Genomic DNA, 23,810 nt, shown 5'->3' with positions numbered 1-23,810 from the left:
AGAATGTCATTGTATTTTCCCTTGTTCCCTCCCTTGCCTTGAAGCGTTTTGAACCGCATTGTGTATAGGCACTATATAAATATGATATGATATGATATGATATGGCATTTGTAACGTGCCTATACACAAGTGTTTCAAGGCGCGACGAGGCAGGGAGGGGGCTACAGGGGGAAGACAGACAACGATCCTACTAGGCCAGGTGTCATACAGATCGCGCAAGTGCAGGGGTAGGGGGAAGGGAAAAAGTGCAAGGGGAAGGGGAGAGGGGGAAGTGCTGAACAGGGTAAGTAGAATAAAAAATAAATAATAAATAGGGCCAGCTGGTGGCAAGTGCAAGGTAAGTGCAGACAAGTGCTGGGAGGGGGGGGGGGCTGTAAGGGATGCAGAGACAGTCCCGCAGTGCTGGGGTTGCCAGGGAGGCAGTGCAAGTGGAGAGTGGCTGGGCCAAGGACCGAGGTCGGTGAGAGTGGCCCAGGTGCAGGTTCAGTGCAGTTTCAGTGAAGAATTAGCAGGGGGGAGGGAGAGAAAAAGCAGAAGCAAAGAGGAAGGTTTGAGGTTTGAGTTGCTTCCGGAACCGAAGATGGTTCTCCTCAAGTTTCAGGGAGGCAGGAAGGCTCTCCCTGCTCGAACCAGAAGGCTGCAAATGGTTTTTGTGCTGTGCAGTGCTGATAAACCTCCTTTATGGTATGGTTGTGTTAAATCCATCAATTTGTTCCGAACTGCCCCCCCAATGCCAGAGGGGGCATTGCTCTAGGTTGTGCACAATATTTGACCTACCTTTCTGCATGTTCTCTGAACCTATCCATTTTGGCCCTCATTACAAGTCAGGCGTTAAGGGTTTAACGGCGCCGTCTGCGCCGTTAACCCTTAACGACTGATTCACACTTTAATGCCTGCTTTTTGCAGGCGTTAAAGTCCAAGGCGCTAAGCGACCTTGGTGATAATTACGGCACCGTAATTTACGGTGCCGTAATTAGCGCCTTCCCCATCCTCATTATGCCTTATGGGGAAAAAATGGGAAACGGGAAGGGCAAATGGTGAATGGGGAATTACCGCCCCACTCACCTTGGAATGGGGCGGTAATTCCGCCATCCACCATGGCGGATTCCGGCATGGACCATGGTGCTAATAGCACCATGGTCCACCGCCTGACTTGTAATGAGGGCCTTTATCTTTCATTTCCAATGATGTCCATTGGCACAGAGCCTCTACATATTCTGCCTCCAATCCCTTCAACTTGCTCTCACATTCACTAATATCCCTATGCATTACTTTCAATATGCCCATTTCCTCAGACATCCCCATCCCCATTATTTATACCTTCAAGGTTTGCCATATCATAGCAATAGTGATCCCTTCTGTGTCATTGTGGTTAAAACATGTTTTAATGTGGTCCCCTATATTCGCCCGGAAAGCTACGTCTTGCAATGCAGCTGCCTTACATTTCCACACCATCCTATGGTTCACCCCTTCTCTCTTCCTCAGCTGCACTCACATCAGTGAATGGTCTGAATAAGTATGTGGGTACATCTCTGCCCCCTCACTTTCTGTACCAGACAGCTAGACAATATCAGATCAATTCTAAAGGCCATATCATGCACAGATGAATAGTAAGAAATTTCACGAGACTGTGGGTGGGCTATTCTCCAGACATGACATAACTCAAGACAGCCCATTATGTTAATTAAGGTACACGCTGCTTGCGTTAGCAGCCTCAATGCAGTTCCAGTCCTGGGTATGCTGACAATTGATCAGCCATCCTTTCATAGGATTCATGGTCATCCAAGTTAGGCCCATATGCATTTGCTAACACTATTTCCGTTCCCTGTAGTGAGCAAAGTACTATCACATATTTGCTATCCAGATCTATAAAGTGGAATATGTGTCCAAATTTCAGAGATTTATGGATCAAAATGGATAGACCCCTAGTCTGACTCGAATAGTTTGTATGAAACCTATTTGTACCACAGCTTTTAGCAAGGTTGTTGTTCACCCCCCCTTTTAGCATGCATTTCCTGTAAAAGAAGAACATTTATGTCAGTTCACATGGGCCCTACATTTGTGTGATTTTGACGGATTTCCCAGGCCACTGACATTCCAGCTCAGGACATTAGTAGCCAATGTAGTGCTATTTGCGGTGCATTTTTTCTACACATGTTTCATGTTACAGACCTAATAGGCTGTTTGAACTGAAGCAACATCGCTAACATATCTTGCCATGTGCACCAAACCAACTTTTTAATATTTTCAAACCTCCATGACATCACCTCTCTCATCTCCACCTCAAATAGGGCGATGTAGACCCCCATCCCTCCCAACGCAACCCCTCTCCACCATAACAAGCATCCTAGCAACAGAACAGGGGTGCTGCCGCTTATTCTTACGTCCCGTCCCCTTTCCTACATACTGCATGGGCGTCCCTTGCTAGGTATGGGAGACAGAACCTTTTTCACCAGAAAAAAATCTTATTCTGCTTTAAATTTAGATGCGCGCACGGGGCGCGGCCCTCGGAGCACGTGCTCCCCTGACGCCACCCACAGACACCACTCCTCAGTCTCATTTTCCGCGTCGACGGGAACAGGCTGATTTCACAAGCGCTCCTGTGTTTGGCTTCGCCCGTGTAATACCAAGCGCTTTTCCCCGGACATTGTTCTGTCTTTTTGTGTTCTTTTAACAAACAGGCACTCAGTCCTCTGGCGCCACGCTCCTGCCCGGCACATGTCGACTTCAGCGAGCTTCAGCAGGTGTCCAGCCTGCGAGGGGCTCTTCCTACTTCAGATACCCACGCTCTTTGCCTCCGCTGTCTTGGCCTCGACCACAGATGGGAGGGTTTCACCGCGTTCAATGCACTGTCTTCACGCGCTTTGAAGAACAGACTAGCTAGGTGTAGGGAGCTCTTCGAGAAGTCGCCTTCAGAGGACTTGATGGACTTCGTCAAACTTTAGTCAAGGCCCACGGGAGGCCCGCTCTTTTCCAGCACACCCCGCAAGGGCGACTCCTTCACAAGGAAACACCCAGACAGGAGGAACATCTCAGGTTCTCGCACCAGCACGGGTACCGAGGCTAGTTCAGCTACCGGCTGCCAGGCCGAGGGGTCTGTAGATCCTTCCGGTGACAGTGCTGATGGACTGTAAGGTTCTTTTACCGGGTGTACACCCGAGGGACTACGCCATTGTACTGGCAAATGTCTGAGGGGCGCCTGCATGCAGCACTACCGGCCACTCTGCCGAGGGCGACACGCCTACCAGGCCTAAACCTGAGGTGCAGGGTAGGTCTCATCCTCCATCTCCAAGAGTCCTGGAGGAGGTCGGGCCCAGTGAACCAAGCACCACGACTTCAGCACATGGAATGCTGCTCGACAAGATGGCCGCCGCGCCAGACAAGATGGCCATTCGTCTGATACCGCCCTGAGGAACGGAGCAGGTGAGTGTACGAGTTACATGGTGGGACTGGTTTCAACCATGTACGTGGCCTATAGCTTATCCTTCAGTAGCGCAGGGCAGGTTTACCCCGCAAACAGCTGGACCGAGTATGCACCTGCATCAGCAGGCACCTGCTATCCCATCAATATCGCCTGCCATCCCACCGGCCTGCGAGGACAGGTTCTTTGAAAAGTTCCTCACTCTCATGAGATCTCCTCAGATGGGGTCCATCCTTAGGGATGCAATCAGGGACATTCTCCCTCCGGCCCTTCCGCCTGCGCCTATAGTAATTCCTCCTATGGCTCCAGTGCTGCAGGCCACGGTGCAGTCCTTGCTGCCCACACCAGCTCCTTTGATTCCGGCTTCCCTGCCTCCTACAGTTACGGCGGTTCCGTACCAGCTTCCACTACAGGCTCCGCTCTCTACACCTCAGCCCTTGGCACCTAGCATCCCTACGACCGCTCCAGACCAGCCGGACACCCTGGTGGATACAGACGAGGAAGAAGACCCCGACACACCATCATCAGCCAAGGCCTTCCACGAACGACTCGCAGGTCTGGCAGAGTACTTGGGCCTTCCTCAACCCGAAGTCGAGCAACTGGATGCGGGGATACTTGCAGAGGTCCTCACTCTAGGCACCGCGGCTAGTACGGGGATACCGATGCAACACGGATGACAGCTGTAAATCAGAGGCTTTGGCGGGAAATACCAACTTCCTTCCAGAACTTCAGGTGCAGAGCAAGTCACGTTTCAAGGCGGGACTGGCAGAGGCTAAAATGTTGGCACAAGACAACATGGAGTCCACCGTGGCCCACATTGACACCTCTGGCCGGGCCATATGCATCGCCACAGACATTAGGACTGCCTGGCTTCGAGCTACTAAGTCCAGGAACGCATATTGGACCTTCCATTCGAGGGTGGGGACCTCTTTCTCTCCACCACCAATGAGGAGCTAGATAAAAAGAAAAAAAGTTTGCAAACTGCAAAGTCTTTATCTATCTTTACAAATGTCATGCCCAAGGAATATACCCTGTCACATCAAGGGGCGGACGTTTGGAGGGTTCCGCGGCTTCTAAGAACGGAGGTCCAGGCAACAGGGCCGTTCTGCAGGAGTCTCATATCAACTGGCTACAGCTGAAAGCCATCTGGCTAGCTCTCAAAGCTTTCCTTCTGCTCATTGAGGGCTAAACCGTCCTCATCCAGACGGACAACTCCACCAGCATACACTATGTCAACAAGCAGGGTTGTACCAGGACCCCGCCACTGTGCAACCTTGCGGTCAGCATGTGGGGCTGGGCCCTGGAGAACAACATCTACCTGAGGGCCATCCACTTTCCGGGGGAGTCCAACCTGGAAGCGGATAGACTCAGCAGACTGGGAGAGGACAATTACGAGTGGCAATTGAACGATCAGGGGCTGCTGGAGATTTTCAGGTGGATCTCTTTGCCTGCTGGGACAACAAGAAGTGCCAGCAGTTTGTGTCCGGGCAGGGGCAGGGCCCCGGCTCCCTGGGCGACGCCTTTTAGATTCAGTGGAGCGACATGGCAGCGTTTGCCTTCCCTCCTACACCCCTGATCCACAGGGTGATCTGCAAGATAAAGGAATCGTGTCACCTCAGCATCATTCTGATAGCTCTGTGGTGGACCGCGAGACCATGGTTCTCAGAGCTTCTCAGCCTCTCGAACAGGACTCCCATTCACCTGCCGTGGGGCCCAGCTCATCTCGTGACACAACAGGGGGGCAGTGTCATCCACCTCACCCCACAGAAGCTAGCCCTTCCAGCGTGGTTCTTGAGCAGGTCACGCTGAAAAACCTGGCTCTATCACAGGCTAACCTAGAAATCATTCAGGGCGCTATGAGTAAGGCTACTAGGAGCCAGTACAAGAGTAAGTGGTCTAGGTTCTGTCACTGGGCCAACTCTAAGGAGAGTGACCCCCTTACGTGCACTTTGGATGACTTACTTTCCTTCTCTGCACACCTCGCCCACTCAGGCGTGCATGTGGATACATGCTGCACCTATTTGGCAGCCATAGGGGCCTACAGAAATTCATAGGAGTACGTTTTCTCCTCTTCCAACCTGGTGGTCAAGCGACATTTGGCGGGCCTCACCAGGCTCTTCCTACCGATCAGTACACCACACCCCGTGTGGGACCTCAATATAGGGTTTGCGCATTGGCACTCAAACCGTTCCAGCCAAAGGTGTCCGCGGATATCAGGCTGGTCCCCATTAAAACAGCTTTGTTGGTGGGTCTTACCTCTGCTAGAAGAGTCGGTGAGATTCAGGCTTTGGTGGCCTCAGAACCCTATGCTAGTTTTCACAAGGATTGAGGGGTCCTGAGAACACACCCCGCGTTCCTAACAAGGACAATGCTCAGAGGGTCTTGCACTGTCTGGATGTCAGACATGCTCTGAAATTCTATCTGGACAGGACCAAGGGCTTCCGCAAATCTAACGCTCCGTTTGTCACCTTCGGGGGGGTCAAGGCCCGGTATTCAGGCATCCAAAGCCTCTATAGCAAGGTGGATGGTTTCAGCCATCAAGGAGTCCTATGAGGACAGCACAAACCTCTTCCAGCTAACATACATGCCCACGCTGTCAGCGCCAAGGCCACGGGTGTCGCCTTCCAGCGGCAGGTCCTGTGGCAGGTCATCGGCAGGGCTGCCACTTGGGCCAACCCTTCGGCTTTTTGTAAGCACTACTGTTTGGAAGCCGGCTCTAAATCAGACGCGGCTTTCGGACAGGCAGTTCTAAGGAACTTGTTCTCTTAAGGTGGGTCTCCTCTCCACCCTAGGCTACATTCAGTTGTAATCGCCCAGGCAGTATGGACGAAAGGGGACGGGACATAAGAGTAATTAATAGTTACTCACCGTAGTGACACGTACTCTTAGTCCATAGTCCCCTTTCCTCCATACATCCCACCACCCCCCCCCCTAACAATACTGGTGTCATTAGGCAATGTTAAAATTTGTCGACGCGTCATGGGGACTGAGGAGTGGCGTCCACAAACCACACACACTTCACTACACTGCAACAACGAAAAAAAACACACATAGCCTTGCCCAACAGCACATGACAACTACCCATCATAAATTCACACATATGCTCAGCGAACGGTGTAAACTGAACTGAAGCTGCCAACAGCACATCACAGTTCTCTTGCGCTTTTTCCCGCTCAATCCCCCCACTTCCACACCAGTTGGTGATAGTGCGTGGTATAAATATCCTTTAACATAACATAACATGAGGAGTTTGGAAGAGACATTAGGGGAAAGGGGTTTACAACATTTAAGATGAAGACACCCAGGTAGGGTCGGAAGGTAAACCAGGTAGAGTAAAAGGGAAGGAGGAGGAGAATACAACCAACAGGGAGGAGTGGAAGAGAAGGAGCAGGCATGTCATGTAATCAGCCTGTAAGGATAGAGTTAACGAATGGTGGAGGTACATGCACATGGTGAAGCATCAAAGAGGCACAGGAGCAGTTGAAGGTGAGAAACAGTGGAGAAGACAAAACAGGAGCTTCAGGGCAGATTTCCCATTAAGTATAAGGCAGTTGTGACTGGATAAGGAGGCATACAAGAGCAGGGTATTGGGGCTATAGCAATGTTTGAGCTCTTCTTTTACAGTCTTTATTTGACACTTTGGTATTTTGACTGCAATTTCCCGAATTCAATATCTGAGCTCTCCTTCCCTCAGAAGACCCCTTGACTTCAATTTTCACAATTCAGTCTGAGGTCTACGTCTTTCAAAATCTTTATTTCATATGTGTGTACTTGAACTAGCAACTCCAGAATTCAGTGTCTGATCCCTGATTTTCTCACAATCCTTATTTAACATGTTGATTGCATTTCCCTTAATGCAGTGCCAGGCCGTACTCATGTATTTCTACTTGGTATTGTCTTTTTACTGCGTGTTTTGTTTTGTGTTTTCCTGTGTTCTTCCAATGTTGGTGGCTTCTTCGGCTTCTCATGACATGCTGCCCTTTTCTTCCACTTGCGGAGGACCTGTCACAGATCTTGTGGCAGGGCGTCCAGTGTCCTTTGCTTCATGCATGATTCTCTCTGCTGCATCTTTGACAACTTTCTGCCATGGCCTCAAGGTCTCAGAACGACTCCATCAGTTCATGTGGAGCCTTTCTCCACCTGCTTGAGCAGCTACTTCTATTGTGACCTCTCCTCCAGACCACCACTGCCCCCCACCCCCTCTGCTGTGTCTCCTTTCCATATCACTTATAGAATCCCACAATAATCAGGGTGAGAGATTACACACACTTTAATAACTAAATACCTACACAATGAAAGAATCCTCTAGTTTTTTGTTCTTTCTGAGATCAAAAAGGTTTTTGCCCGCAAGATTTTTAATGCACATTTGTTTGTCATAGTAAAAACAATCAGAGACACTCGTTAATTTACAATTTTGTACACAATACACATGGGTACAGTCCAGTCAAATTTACTGGATTTGTTGAGCATTGAACATGTTATTTCCTTTTTGTATAACAACGGAACTCAATTTATAAATAACATGTGGGCACAATACAGGATTGCAGTGAACGAATATCAGTGTTAGTAATGGACCCTGAAATGTTGGTAGGGTCGTCGACACTATTGTGTTTCGGCCAAAAGGGTAAAGCTGATTACTGAAGCTTGCAATGTGGTGGCCTTCATCAGGACAGTGGGACTAGTAGTGGAGACGAGTGTCCTGTTGGTCTCTGTCAAAGAAATGACAAGAAGTAGAGTGGTTCAAAGGGTGTGTGATCTCGTTGTACAATTGCTTAGTACAATGAAGCTATGAATGATATACTTAATATTAAATAATGATAGTGTTAAAATGACACATCCCTTGGTTTACCGGGTGCAAAGCTTTGCTACGGTGACGGGCTTGTGAGCGGTTCCCGTCTTTGAATTGTAGGCGAAATTAGAACACCAATTTCTTGGTAGATGTGGCCATATCCAACTGCCTTAGAAAGAAAGACAAGAGTAGAATGACTAAAATGAGGACTGAGAAAGTGAGACTAAATCTCTTGTGTTGAACAAAAACGTCTGAGCCTCGGGGTAGTGAGAGAAAATCCTCTTACCTCTTGGTTCCCCTGTTTCAATTGTAGGAGAAATGAGAAACGCCAGTTTCCCTAAATGCAGTGCCAGGCCCTACTCATATATTTCTACTTGGTATTGTCTTTTTACTGCATGTTTTGTTTTGTGTTTTCCTGTGTACATCCAATGTTGTTGGCTTCTTCAGCGTCTCATGACATGATGCCCTTTTCTTCCACTTGTGGAGGACCTGTCACAGATCTTGTGGCAGGGTGTCCAGTCTCCTTTGCTCCACGCATGATTCTCTCTGCTGCGTCTTTGGCAACTTTCCGCCATGGCCTCAAGGTCTCAGAACAACTCCGTCAGCTCATGTGGAGCCTTTCTCCACCTGCTTGAGCAGCTACTTCTATTGTGACCTCTCTTCCAGACCACCACTGCCCCCCCGCCCTCTGCTGTGTCTCCTTTCCATATCCCCTTCATTGGGAGTCTCACAACCTGTTGTCGCTGATCTAATTTGTCCATTGTTTCTTGGCTGCCCCTCATTCCTGAGCATTTTCAGTTATGACATCTAGTCACGTGATCTACACAGGGGAAGTTATAAAACCTCATGCTGCTATCTTGGATTTCATTTTCATTTCTATTCAGAGCTGTTTTTTTCAGAGGTCTGTATTCTCAGTTCGACTGATTTTACAAGTTATGGGCTGTGTTCTGCTTTCAGCAGAGTGTGTATGCACCAGATAGGTCCCCTTTTCTCTTTATTTATAATGCTAGATAGAGGCCATTTGCCACATAATGTAACCATCCCTACTTCCTTGATACTATCTTTCCCCGATGTATAGACCTTGTTATAGTTTTTCACTTCTGATCTTGCGGTTTGCATTCACAAGCTGGCACCACAACACAGTGGGGCATCTGGGCTACTCCTCTTGGGCCCAATCTGCCCCTTCTTGATAACAATCAGTATCTTACTTCCAGCTTTTTCAACTCCCATCTGGTGCAGCATTGTTGTCTTGTTGGCGCAGGAGTTCAACTAACAGCGGGAGCAGGTTTCATTTTCACTCTAAACTGTTTGGCATCGGCAGCTCATGAACAAAATCTCTTAGCATGTTGACCTCGTTTGCAGACCTTGTTGCTGGCCGTGTGTCACGGCCACTGGTTGTCCATGATTTATCACAATCGAGAAGACATATACATTATATTTTTGTACGAATTCAGAAAAACATAGGTCCCTTTTTCAGGCAGATTATAATGTTCTATTTCATAGGAAGGGTAGCATGGTTAATTGTTCATGCTTTTATATCAAGGTATTGGGCTGCTGTTTCTTTTTTGAGGTTTAAGAAGTGAAAACCTCTGTGTTATCAACCAGATGGCTACATTTTCCTAGAATCAGAGGTATGAATATATAATTCAAGGTGGCTGACTTAGTTTTGAGCTGATGAACCATTCTAATGAGACTTTCGAAGGTCCAAAGGGGTTGCTAAGTTCTAGAGCCAGGATTGCTGCTGATTTTACCAGCCTCTGCTTTTCTGCTGGATCACTGCCAGCTGCTTCTCACTCTGAACCATTTGGTGCAAATCATGCCATTGTTGATACCTAGCTGTAAGTAATATATGTTCTACAAAGCCCTTTACAATACTTTGCCTCTTGTCATCCACCTTTCCTCCAAAATGCATCAGCCATCCTCCCCCATGCCACCCAATGTAAAATACTGCTTCTCTCTGCTATGCTCCTAACACCCCAAAAAATGCAAAAACGTCTTATAATAATGCCTACCTTAACAAACTCCCTCAGTTTCCACAGTGTTTCCCTCTGGTGCTCCAATATTGGTGCTTACTGGCAGGGCACAAGCTGTAGATCTGTCAAAGTGCCACTTTTCACAATAGGCCTTCCACAGTGACAGTCGACATCCAAGTGCTGCATAGCTCTCATAAGTGCCAATGAACTGTGCCAAGCTCAGCGGCAGACACATCTGTTAGTGGCTGTGAATGGTGAAATTACCCCATATTACTACCCAGGGACAGGAATGCTAGAGGCCATGACCCCAAATGGGGATGAAAGCGCATTTAGGTCATGTAGAGGAGCACTTCCTATCCTTCCTGTTCTCCTATCATACACAAAAGGGAAATACTGTATGTCAATGGTTCACTTGGCCCTGTGGTAGAAGTGCGGACTATTCTTAAGACACCATCCTCTACTGCCTGTGACATGGCTCGAGCATGTGGCCTGTTATGATCTGTAGACAACATTGTCAGTCACAATCACTATCTGAGACAACAGGCAAGAGGATCAAGTATTTATCTGGGAGAACTAGCAGGAGGAAAGCAGCATGCACTGGGGGAATTTGTTCCTGGAGTCCTCGAGTGTGGATATCTTGAGTGTGGAGAGGCTGGCGAGAAGTGTGGAGTAGAGAGGAAGGGGATGTTATAGATCAGGAGGGAAATACTGGGGGTAAGGAGAGAGGTATTACTGTGTTTGGGAAGGAAGATCATTTTGTGAGATCAGTGGGAGACTGTTGTTGGCAGAGGAAGGAGATAATCTGTTGCAGAATAATGAGACGGATATCACTTTGAAGAGGAAAGTTACGTACACTACCTTGGGAAGGAAGGAGGGAGATTAGTTGGAGAAGTATGACAGCAAGGTTGTTTTGGAGACAAAGATAGATGATGTTGTGAACAGGGATACTCTGTCATTGAGGCAGAGGGAGATAAGGAGATGGAGAGAAATATTGAGACAGAGGAAGATCTTGAGGCGGTTAAATATTTAGATAAAAAAAATAGAAACTGAGAATGAGAGAGTTATTGTTCAGGACGGAGACATCTGGTGGGAAGAGAAAGAAGCATGATGTCAGAGAGGCTACACAGAGGACCTGTAGGGTAGAGGGAGGTGAGTTAAAGAAAGAAGATACCACTAGGAATGAGAAAGTTAGTGATCGGCTACAGAAGGTGGGTAGGGCCAGATCAATTCAGATAGAAGACCAAAGAGACTATGGAGGTACCAGAGGACAAGGGGCCTCATTAGGACCCTGGCGGAGAGGGTTTTACGCCAGCGTAGTGCATGGCGTACCTCTCCGCCATACTACGAGTTCCCGTAGCGCCATGGCGGCCTTTTCCGCCTGGTTTTACCAGGCGGAGAAAACCATGGCGCTACGGGACCTCGTTGTTAATTACGCCACCGTATTTTACGGTGGCGTAATTAACTCCTTCCCCACTCCCATTATACCCTATGGGGCAAAAATGGGAATGGGGAAGGGCAGAATGGGGATTGGGGATTTACCGCCCCGCCAAGGTCGGAATGGGGCGGTAAATCCGCCAACCCCCATGGCGCTATCGGCGGCTTTCCGCCATGCTTCGCGGTGCATTTAGCACCGCGAAATCCGCCTGGGTCCTAATGAGGCCCAAGGTCTTTCGAGGCCAAAGGGATTGTAGGAGGGTGGAGGTACAAGAGAGCATCACTAGACACTGCGGGCAAGTAGGACAGTGTTGGGAGTGACAGTGGGGGAGGTTTTGGAAAGAAAACAAAGAGTGAAGTAGGTGAAGAGTAGGGCCATGTTTCTCTGCCGAACCCAACCAGGGCACGCCCCAATATACCATACGTACTGAGCTGGTACCCAGCCTGGCAAAAACCTATATCTTTCTGCATGAAGAAAACCTGATGATAAAACCTAGAAAGCAGCATTCTTGAAAGCTTCCAGAAAAATGTCACGAGGAGACAAGGGCAGTGAATGTGGTTAGGGACATGTGCGCAAGATCACACAGTGTGTAATATTGTATCAAACATTTACTCAAGATCCGAAAAACATGCACACTAACACCCAGGATGTGCAAGTAGATCGTGATATAAATATTTGACATGGGCTATAGGGTAAACACTTAGAAGCTCCTTATTATCAAAAAGAAAGTCTGAATGCTCCTCACCCACAGTTGCTGTTTCAGGCACTGTCAGCACTAAGCCCACATACAAAACAAACAATGTCAGGATATGTAAGCTGACACTCCTTGGTAGATTTATGGAAGGCAACTTGGCAACTTATAGACAATATCAAAAAACTAGGCCAAGAATTCTCATCATTCAATATTGACGGCAATACCATTAAAGTTTCCAAGGAAGTAAAAACCCTTGGATTCTAGTTGGACTCCAAACTGTCCTTTGATAAACAGGTCAAATCCCTTACCTCTGCTACGGCTTACACCTGCAAATTACTCAGAGCTGGTAAACCGTTCCTCTCTGACAATAGTTGTCTGATCCTGGCTAGAGCTCTAATACTCTCCAGAATTGACTACTGTAATGCCCTATACAGTGGTGCAAACAAATCTACCACTCAAAAGCTCCAAACACTTCAGAATAATGCTTTAAGAGCAGCCTTAGGCATAAATAAAAAAACTCATATCTCTTCCTTGAGACGTCAACACAAATGGCTATCTACATCCAACAAAATACTACTAAAAACGCTTTCCCTGACTCACAAAGCCCTCAACAACGCTGCCCCCAGCTACCTCATAGACAAACTCCAGAGAAGAACTTCTCTCAGACCTATCAGAATTGGGAATACTAACTGTCTGACGATTCCAAAATACAAGCTCACCACCATTGGGGGCAATAGCTTTACTGTTAAGGCAGCTAAAAGCTGGAACTCACTGCCTCAGGAGCTGAGAGCAGACCAACCCTACCTAAAGTTCAGAAAAAATGTAATAAAACATATCACTGCCATGGATCCTTAGTCTCCCATCACCCTTAGAGGACCTGCCCACCTCCTTAGTGACTTGGTCATCCTGCAGTAACTGTGGACCACTGTACTCATTTTGACTTTTGCACTAGTTTCTGAAGACCTTGCGCACTGTGACCCACTCGGGAGCCTAGTATTCTACAAAGGGCCCCACGTGGCACAATTATCCTCGGTATAGTGCCTACTGTTTATTTATCTAATTTCACTGGCTATTCATTTCTTCGTCCTTTTCTGTACATTGTATATATCCTGTAATCATGTAAAAAAATGTATATATTGCTATTATGTAAATATTGTAACATGTGTATACGCAACTATGTAAGTCTTGCATCTCCATATTACGGCGTCCTTTTACTCACGAGTCTGGTGCGCTTAACAAATGAATAAATAAACAAACAAACAAACAAACAATACCCATGTAGACAAGAAACACCACCTGGAATGTCAGTAAAGCCCACAGACCTTGCTGATCGAACAAGGACACGGAAATCCTATAACAGCAAAGGGAGGATAACCTAAAACATAAGACTCCTAAAAAGGTACAAGTAAAGATAGTGCTTACAGGATAGTGAGGAAAACATAGGCATCCACAAAAAGGAGCTGGGCACAACAGCACAACACACCTAACAATCAATAGCGAACCAAGAGAGAAGGGCTTGGGAAAACCAGGCACCAACTACCAAGAGGAAGTCAATAAACGAGAGCAGACAAAAACTAAATTACAAGGCCAATAACTCTGCCCCCACCCCTTCCCAGGGAAGGAAAGGAAACTGGTCCAAACATCGGAATTTTCTCAATGAGGGATGTCTAACGGAGTTGGCACTGCCGATCAGAGCAAGGTTAAACAAATATACCACACATACAAACTGGGCTGCATAGAGAAAGGAAAGCACTGGAAATGGCTGACTGTAAAACAGTGAAAGGCAGAAATGGAATCCAAGAGGCAGAAAATACTAATTGACACACTAAATTGGAAATCCAGTGATCCATGAACAAGAAACAAGGATCTTGGAACTAAGAATTAAGAACCAGGAACAAGTGACCGACCACATTCAGGAACACTGTTACAATGACCAGAGCTGGACTATAGCAAACTGAGGTTTTTAAAGCTGGCTAAGAATTAAATGCCTCACGTTTGATGCTAGCACCTGCCAGCTACAGGTATTCTTTTCTTCCATCCAAAGTTGTTCTGCTAGGATATAGATGAAGCAGTTGGCAAGGAATTCTGACAAGCAGAGTCTTTCGAATAAAGATGTATACTCACTGCCAAAAACCTAAAATGGATCAGGAAGGGAAGTGAAATTGAAAATATGGGTTTATTGTGTTGTACGGTTCGGTAGCAAAGTCCAATAAGGAATGGACACCAAATCATGTCCTCAATTGGCGGCAATGGGAGCAAAGGGAGAGACTTGTGAGAGGAAATGCATGCCTGTTTGGAACCATGGCTCTGCCTGGGAAGCCCCACATCCTTGGAGAGGATCAGAGTACCAGACAATCATACCTCAGAGATCTCATGGGGCAAAGGAACACCATAATGGAGAAAGGAAGACTTTGCAGACACTTTTGCATTTGGGCTTTGGAAGAACTTTGAACATTTGATATGAATTTTGTTGGACTTTGGAACACTGAGCATCATTTTGGCAAATCCATTAAGCAAGAGTGAGATTCCCCTTTTCTTTGAAGCCTTATGTTGAGATCCCCAGTAGCCCTCCCCTTATGTTCGATATTGGCACCTGGAGCGACCATCCTGTCACCTTACCTTGTTGAGTATTGTGAGCACCCTGACCGCCCCATGTTATAATTTTGAGCACTTATTTAATACAAATCCTTGAACCATACTTTTTGTGTCAGTGGTCTCAGTTCTGGGCACAGTAACAGTTTTTCCAGCATGTCACAACCAGTAAATATAAATCGGAAAGAACATTGGGAGCCTAGAATATTCCTAACACAGCTGTTAGACTTAACAGCTGGCAGTTCGCACAAGCAAGGGAGCTTGCAAGCAATGAGATGCACAGAGCGGAAGATTAAGGACTGGGCGTGGAGTATGCATGGAATGTGAGGAGTAGGAAGCACTGCCAATTCTGACATACAGTGAAAAACAGCCAACACACCTGAACCAAGAATCTTATGCATTAATGCATATAAAGGCAAATCGGGAGATAGGAAGGTCACATATCCCTAATAAAAAATAAACCAAAACAAGGGAAAGCATTTCCAAACGAGTGTGCCAACCAGTTGGCGGACAAAGCAAAACAAAATCTTCTAAAAAAGAGCAGACTTAACAAAACCAGCATCCAATGGCTACAACAGGAACAGGCAATGCTCAGGAGACCAAAAAAGGCAGAACAAGGGGTTCAAAATATTCTTTCTTGCTTTCTTAGTATATGGTGTGTTTGTGACATTAGTTCCTGTACTTTCCAAAACTACGCTTGGGTTGTCCAAGCCACTTTTTCATTTGTGGGGGCCATCTTGGAATAATATTGTGACCGAAATGTACTATGTGTACAATTGTCAGTTTGTTCTTTATTCTCTGCCACCTCTAATCATCTGTTTATCTGCGCCTTGTCCTATATCACTGATAGGCGGACTGCATGTCATGGCCCAGCTCTTTATCTGAGAAGAGCATCCACCCTCCTCCCCTTTCTTGGGTTCGAGGAAACCTGGGGTTGAAAAAGAAAATGCTGAATCATGCTTTGGTGCCACGCCTTTGCGCAATTATGCTTTCTACTAGGGTGACATCATAGCCTTAAAATACAGTATTCCAGATGATTTGCTTTATTTGACTTCCAGTGAAAACCCTACACAACATGCCTCTGCATTTATTGCCAGTGCATTAGCAGTGTAATATGTTAATCTATAATGTAAATATCAGGGCCATCTTAAGCACTTTTGGGGCCCTGGGCACGGACATCTGTGGGGCCCCCATCCTCCTAACCAAACAAATTAACTGATCAAGAATATTTGCCCCACCCCCCGACCTCTGCCGCAATCACAAGCCATAGGTTGATATGCTGCCTCACAGCATTAACAATAAGGATGTTTACTCCCTTTAAGTCCCCTTACCCACTTCATTCTTGCTCTAATCAGAATGAAAAACAAGTACCATTTGAAGGCCAACATTATTAGTCTACGAAGAGGTTACTTCTGTTCTAGCATAGATTCAGGAGACTTTTCATCAGTATAATCCAGGAAGGTATGCAACCTGTAGTATTAATGCAGGACTGTATGTAAAAGGTACATGCAACCCAGAATAGACAGAGAACTCACATTTGCTGCCTCCCAGAATGCAAACGTGCTCAAGCATGGATGCAGGAGACCAATTGGTAGGAAGGAGAAAGCTACACATACCATAGCATGCATAGTGGATGCAGATTAGAAGCTACCAGGAAGGTGTCTGTATCCAGACTGAGATTATAAGTGGGACATGGTTGCCATTAGAGATTAAAAGAATAAAGTGCCTGTGGTGTGCAATATATCAATGCTCACTATTATAGTGGAAACAACACTATAGCCAGTGGAACCATGAGTGAGGCTGTTTTGAAGATCATACCCTGAGAAGGAAATCTCTCTGAAGGGCTGACAATTTTGAAAGGTTCAGGGACTGGAAATTTGAAGAGGCTAGGCAATACAAGATTAAATTAGATGCACAGCATTACACACACTGGTTAAGGGGCGAATCTGGTATTTGTGCCAACTATGCCATTTCTGCATTTGAACACTTTCATTACCTGTTCTTACATTGAACTAAAATTATCTAATTTTTATAAAAACCGACTTGTAAAGTTCACCAATCACATTACCAAACATGACAATTTTTCTAAACAAAATATTATAGAAGGGTGTAACAGAATGATTCTAGATTAATTCTCTCCATCATCAAGAGAAGTATGTAAGTACCAGCATACCAGTCAGTGTGATTTAATCAGGGTTGGTCTTTTGTATTTTAAAGCTTTACTTACTTCCTAAACACAGGCTTGTGAAACTGTCATTTATAAACGCGCATAAAAACCTTTGACTTTTATGAAAATGGAAAGCGTTCTTTTGCGTCAAACGAGCATACTTCAAAATATGCTTGCCCGAGTCCTGCAACATCTGGTCCGCTCTCTTCTGTCTACCACCCCTTCCACTCAAATGGTCTACATAAGAAGAAAGATCAAGTCATGGGCTAAATGATGCCACCAGCAAGCGAGGAGGCAACTTCACAGAAGACAGTACAGTAATGTACGAGATATTAGATGATTTGACCAAGATCACTGTATTGTCTGCTGGCAAAGCCAGGATACAAGCAGAAATGCTTGGGTTCCACATTTGGATATTTATTCATCTCTTGGACTAACAGTTTATGCTCATCATTGGAGGTGATTGCCTAGGTTTTACAACACCCCATCTGAACAAACCAATTTCTAGACCTTCACCATAAGGATGACATGTTTGTTTTTATTGCAAACCCTATCTCGTGCAGGTACATTGCTGATAATAGCACCTGTTGTGCTGCAAGACCAAGTACCTACGCAGGCAGGTTTATAAACTTCAGACATAGGAAAGGCTCAGCAAGCCTTACAGGAATGTGCTATTGTAATCTTGCATAGGAACACTAGGAACACATAACTCTGCAATGAGTGTTTAACACACTGAGCTAACTTCTGAACCATTGTGGCACTCAATTTACCAATATGCATTTCAAATGGCTATTGCACATGATCAACAAAATTCCCACAGGAAGGAAAGAATGGTACAGGAGTTGTGCCGCAAGGAACGAACACACACACACTATATATACCACAATGAACACAGAAAGCATTACCTGATTAATTGATTGAGGCAGAATGTACTTGCAAAACAGACCGGCAATAGGTTTAGAGCCTCAGCACCATGCCATAAAATATCCTGATGTGTGCTGTTTAAGTCTGGTGAACAAAAGAATCTTACTCATTTAAATCAGGCAGCCTTGTGGGGCCCCCTCCAAGGTAGGGGCCCTGGGCAAGAGTCCCTTTTGCCCTCCCATAAAAACGTCTCTGGTAAATATCAACATTACTTGACATTTTATTTTTATTCTTCCATGAGCATAGAATGCAAGGACACTCATATAGAAACCAGACATCTTTAAAGGAGAGCTTTTTGTTTACATTTCCAGGGCACACCGAAAGAAGAATCTGATTTACGGTTTCGGCAACTCACCCGCGAATATCAAGCTTTGCAGAGAGCATATGCGTTGCTTCAAGAACAAGTAGGAGGAACGTTGGATGCAGAGAGAGAAGCACGGGTAAATGGATTACGTATAATATGTTTGTAAATGTGAAATGTTGTGAAATACTTTAGGAAAGGGTTTCAGAAAATATAACCTTTCACACAATTTTCTCCAATTAGTTCTGACGTACAGGGTATAGCTTTAATATTCGAGTGGATTGTGTCCTCCAACGTATTCCTCATCTTAGATGTATTCCATCCAGCTTTGCTGCTCTTCGGAAATTTTTTCAGCAGAGGGCGCCGTGCGTCGATGCCGTTGAGTCGATAGTCCCTCGAGGGCCTCTGTCGAGGGTGACATCATCGGGTGTATAAGTAGCACGCGCGGTGCCCGTTGGCTTCAGTTCCGTTTTTCCGCAGTACGTTGCTTCGGACATTCGGCACGCCTCGAGTTCTGTCAGGAATATAATATTACGAGAAGAAATAATGTCCTCGTCATCGACGCCGACCACGACCCCGAGATCGGGTTTTAAGAAATGCAAATCGTGCGGCTCAAAAATGTCGATCACGGACCCGCACCGCGAGTGTTTGTGGTGTCTCGGGGAAGGCCACGACATGGAGGCCTGTTCTAAGTGTCAGGCGATGACGAGAAAGGCCTTGCGAGAAAGGAGAGGAAAGCTACAGGTAGGTCGGAAGGATCGGAAAGCCTCTAGCGTTGAGTCGAGACCCCATGGGGAAAAATCTCCTTGACGCGAAAGGCATAGATCCAGATCTCGAAGCGATTCTCATCACTCGTCGTCTTCATCGAAAAAGTCGAAGAAACGACGCCATAGATCTCCCTCCACCTCGTCGTCAGACGAGTCTCTGAAAATGAAATGCCCCACAAAACATTCGTCTTCCGAAGAGTGGGAAGCATTTAGGGTCAAAATGATGGAGGTGTTTGAGAAAGCGAAGCCTCTGTCCGCGCCTTCTTCGGATGCCGGCCGGGAGCGTCATCGCTCTGACACGAGCCCTCGAGCGAGTGATTGTAAAAGGAAGGATAGAGAACCTTCCAGGACGCCGAGCGAAAAACGCTCGATTCGAGACGACCGCTCGAGGTCACCGACGCCGTCCGAGACCTTCCACACCTCGAAGGGGAAACTGTCAAAGGCCGCCTCGATGCCCTCGAAGCAGACCCTGTCGACGACCACGATGTCATCGATGCCGTTGACGCCTTTATCGAAGTCGACGCCGAAACCTTCGGCGCCATAGGCTCAAACCAAGCCAGGGCAGCTAGAAAATGAGAAGGAGAAAACTGCAAGACATGTATCTTCTTCAAAATCTAGTATTACACCTCCTCCTCTTCCTCCTCCTCCTCTCCCAGAGAAGGTTTTCAAGCATCTCCCTAGGAAGGAGTTTTTCAAATCCTTGACCTCAATTTTTGAGGATCAGGAGAGATCCGAAGAGGAAGATGTACCTTTTGGGTTGGAATATGGCACCCAAAATGTCCCAGAATGCTTAATATCAGAAGAAAGCAGAATGAAGGATTTGGTGGAGTCCGTACATAATGCAAGTGGCATTGATACCTCTCCTGAGATCTGGTCTACCAATGATTTTGGTAGACCAGATCCAGGAGAGCATGCCAGCCCATCTTATCGTCAATTAATGACAAAGGTGGTGGACTACTTGGGATGGGCTAAACCAACAGCCCTATTCGTCCAGGACGATTTGGCAGACATATTGGATCATGGTCCCACTGAAGACCCAGTTTTACCTTTTCATGTAGCCTTACAAAACAGGGTGGCCAAGAATTGGGAAACTCCGGATTCTATTCCTCCGGTGAATAAATCCATAGCATCAAAATACCGCCCAGCCAGTAGCGACCCCGGCTATCTGTCAAAACATCCAACTCCCGAGAGTTTGGTCATACAGGCAGCCACAGCTTCCAACAAACTTGCGTACCCATCTATCCCTCCAGACAGGGACGATAAGCGTGTGGATGGTTGGGCACGGAAGGTATTTTAGCTGGGAGCATGGCATTAAAATCTGCCAACTCCACATGTGCCTTGGCAAAATTTTCGTACACTTTGTGGGAGTGCATCGCAATGGCGGCGGAGCACATACCAGAAGGGGAAGAAAGGTAAGGTTTCCTAGCCATCGTTAGAGATGGAAAGGAGGCCATGCAGGAATCCCTTCAATCTGGATTGGACACTGCGGATAGTGTAAGCAGGTCCATGGGCACTAGCACGGTAATGCACAGGTTTGCGTGGTCACGGAAGTCGGGTTTTGCACCGGACGTACAGAACCGCCTCCTGAACATGCAGGTCTCACCTTTTTGGGAACAAGGCTGACGAGAGCCTTGAGAGGTTGCAGACCTCAAAAGCAGCGCCCCAAATCTTTAGGAGCTGCTATTAGGCAACCTCAGCCTTTCGTGCGCAAGGACAATCATGGAGGGGACGATCCTATCGTTATTATACCTCATACGGGAAGATGAGAGGAATGGCCAGTCAAAGGGACCAAAGAAAAGACACTCGTAGTGGACGAGGAAAACGTGCTAAGCCAGCTCCAGCTGCAGCCTCTTTGCCATCAGCGGCTGCAACATCCGCCACAAAACCACTTTGAGGACTTGCACCACAAAACACCTGTAGGAGGCAGGCTGGTGCAGCATCTTCAAGAATGACAAGCCATTAATTCAGATGTTTGGGCTCTAGAAATAATAGCCCAAGGCTATTGCCTTCCTTTTCTAAAGCAACCTCAAAGCAATCCACCAGGGAGACACCCGTTGAAGTTTTCAAATCCGCTCCTACAGCAGGAAGTTCTAACCCTGCTGGAGAAAGGTGCCATGGAACCAGTACCTGCAGCGGAGAGGGACAAGGGTTGGTACCCCGTATTTTTTGATCCCCAAAAAGGACGGAGGACTGAGACCCATCTTGGACTTAAGAAGCTTGAGCAAGTTCCTCAGGAAGGACAAGTTCAAGATGGTTACTCTTTCTCAGATCCTTCAAGCACTTCAACTCCAGGACTGGTTGGTGTCATTGGACCTCCAGGATGCTTATTTTCATGTGCCAATTCATCTCAAGCACAGAAAGTACCTGAGGTTCGTTGTTGCGACTCACACTATCAGTTTCGAGTCCTGCCATTCGGGTTAACCTCTGCTCCGAGGGTCTTCACCAAGTTAATGGTAGTGGTGGCAGCGCACCTCAGGAGAGGGGGATTCATGTCTACCCCTACCTGGACGACTGGCTGATCAGAGCGCGCTCTGCCGAGCAAGCCTTGGATCATCTGAAAGTCACCTGCCACTTCCTCCACAAACTGGGCTTCTCCCTCAACTTAAAGAAGTCTCAAATGACACCTTCCCAACAGCTTCAATACATAGGAGCTGTATTAGACACATCCTTGGGAAAAAGCTCGCCTCCCAAGACGAGGGCTCAAGACATTCTTCAGATGGTTTCAAAATTCCAAAATGCCCAGAATCTCCAGGCTTACGACTTTCTACGGTTGCTCGGCCTCATGGCATCCTGCATTTCTCTGGTGCCAGAGGCACGCTTGAAGATGATATCCCTTCAATGGGCCCTAAAGACTCAGTGGTCCCAGTTCTCGGGTGAAATGACGGATCTTCTTCAGATTCCGAACAAGGTCAGACAAGACCTTCTATGGTGGACCTGTGCAGAGAACATCTTAAAGGGAGAACCCTTTTGGCAACCATGGCCAGCGGTCACACTAGTGACGGACGCCTCACTCCTGGGGTGGGGAGCACATGCCAACGATTTGACAATAAATGGTCGATGGTCTCCATCGGAGTCCAAACTGCATATCAACCTTTTGGAGCTGAGGGAAATCAGACTAGCGCTGAAGGCCTTCCTGCCATCTGTCAGGGGAAAGAATGTCCTGATAATGACGGACAACACAGTGGCCATGCACTACCTAAACAAAAGAGGAGGTGTGGGGTCACTACCCCTGTGCAGAGAGGCAATGCAGCTCTGGTATTGGGCGATTCAAGAGGGAATCTCTTTAACGGCAATTCATCTAACCGGGGAAGAGAATATGACGGCAGATGCTCTGAGCAGGCAGAGCACGGTGTCCCACGAATGGGAATTGGCTCAGGAAGTCATTCAAGAGATCTTTGCCCTTTGGGGAACCCCTCAGGTAGACCTATTCGCAACCAGTACCAACCAAAAATGCAAAAGGTATTGCTCAAGGGAATTTCCCCCGAGAGGAGCCCTGGGGGACGCGTTCGTGGTGTAGTGGAATTTCCCACTATTGTACGCGTTCCCTCCGATTCCCGTCATTCCTCAGGTCATCAGGAGGCTGAGATGCTTCGGGAACCGCATGATCCTAATTGCCCCGGATTTGGCCAGGAGACCGTGGTATCCGGACCTTCTAGATATGTCCATCTGTCCTCCAGTACGTCTTCCTCAGAGAGAGAACCTTCTCTCTCAAATGGAGGGTCAGGTTCTCCACCCAGAGGTCAGAACACTCAACCTTCATGCTTGGTATCTGAAAGCTGAGATACAGGGATTGGAACCTTCCAGATGATGTGATAGAGGTGTTGCTTTCGGCAAGAAGGCCAGCAACATAGTCTCTGTAAAAGTCTCTGTAAAATGCCGTTGGAAAATGTTTGCAACTGGTGCAGGGAAAAGAATGTTGATCCTTTTCTATGTTCTATTCCAGAAGTACTATCTTTCCTTCTGACCCTAGCACATAGAGGTCTGAATAGCGGAACAATAAAAGGTTACCTTGCGGCACTTTCCATCTTCAAGCGCTCATCGGAAGAATGCTCCTACTTTAAAATTCCTTTGATAACACAATTCATAAAAGGTCTCACTAATGTGTTTCCTCCTCGCCCATTTCGAGTACCGATTTGGGATCTAAATTTGGTATTAAAATTCTTAATGTGTGCCCCTTTTGAGCCTATGCACACGTGTCCATTAAGATTATTAACATGGAAAACAGCATTCTTAGTTGCTCTAACATCAGCAAGAAGAGTGAGCGAATTGCAGGCACTATCTTCTCGGCCACCCTATACTGTGTTCCATAAGGACAGGGTTGTATTGAGGGTTAAACCATCATTTTTACCGAAGGTAATATCTGATTTTCATTTAAATCAGAAAATTGTTTTACCCTCATTCTATCCTCCACCTCATCCATCTAAGGAGGAAGAAAGACTACACAGACTGGACCCAAAAAGAGCTTTAAGCTTTTACATCTCTAGGCTTTCTAGACTTAGAGTGGACAACCAGTTGTTTATAGGCTACACTGGAAGAAAGCTTGGTCAATCAGTAACAAAACAAACAATTTCGCGCTGGATCGTGCTTTGCATTTCAGAATGCTACAGCCTAGCACAAAAAGACCCACCTGAAGGGTTAAGAGCTCATTCCACCAGAGGCATCGCCTCTTCCACAGCCCTTCAAAGAGGTGTCCCTATAAGGTCCATTTGTGAAGCAGCAACTTGTCTTCGCTTCACACCTTCTCAAA

General features: G+C 46.8%; 1 protein-coding gene across 2 annotated transcripts in view; it reads left to right on the top strand.

Annotated features, from left to right (window-relative positions):
* The window catches only part of JAKMIP1 (janus kinase and microtubule interacting protein 1), a 3,487,328-nt gene that overhangs the window by 2,524,930 nt on the left and 938,588 nt on the right, over positions 1-23,810 (top strand). For both annotated transcript variants that reach the window (XM_069631978.1, XM_069631979.1), the window contains one exon: positions 18,307-18,435. In XM_069631978.1, the coding sequence (XP_069488079.1) occupies positions 18,307-18,435 (129 nt within the window). The remainder of the gene's footprint in view (positions 1-18,306; positions 18,436-23,810) is intronic.

Source organism: Ambystoma mexicanum, chromosome 6q (genome assembly GCF_040938575.1).
Source record: "Ambystoma mexicanum isolate Mex_15411 chromosome 6q, UKY_AmexF1_1, whole genome shotgun sequence".
NCBI lineage: Eukaryota > Metazoa > Chordata > Amphibia > Caudata > Ambystomatidae > Ambystoma > Ambystoma mexicanum.
The sequence above is the reverse complement of the archived record's forward strand: the minus strand, read 5'-3'. Positions and strand labels throughout refer to the sequence as shown.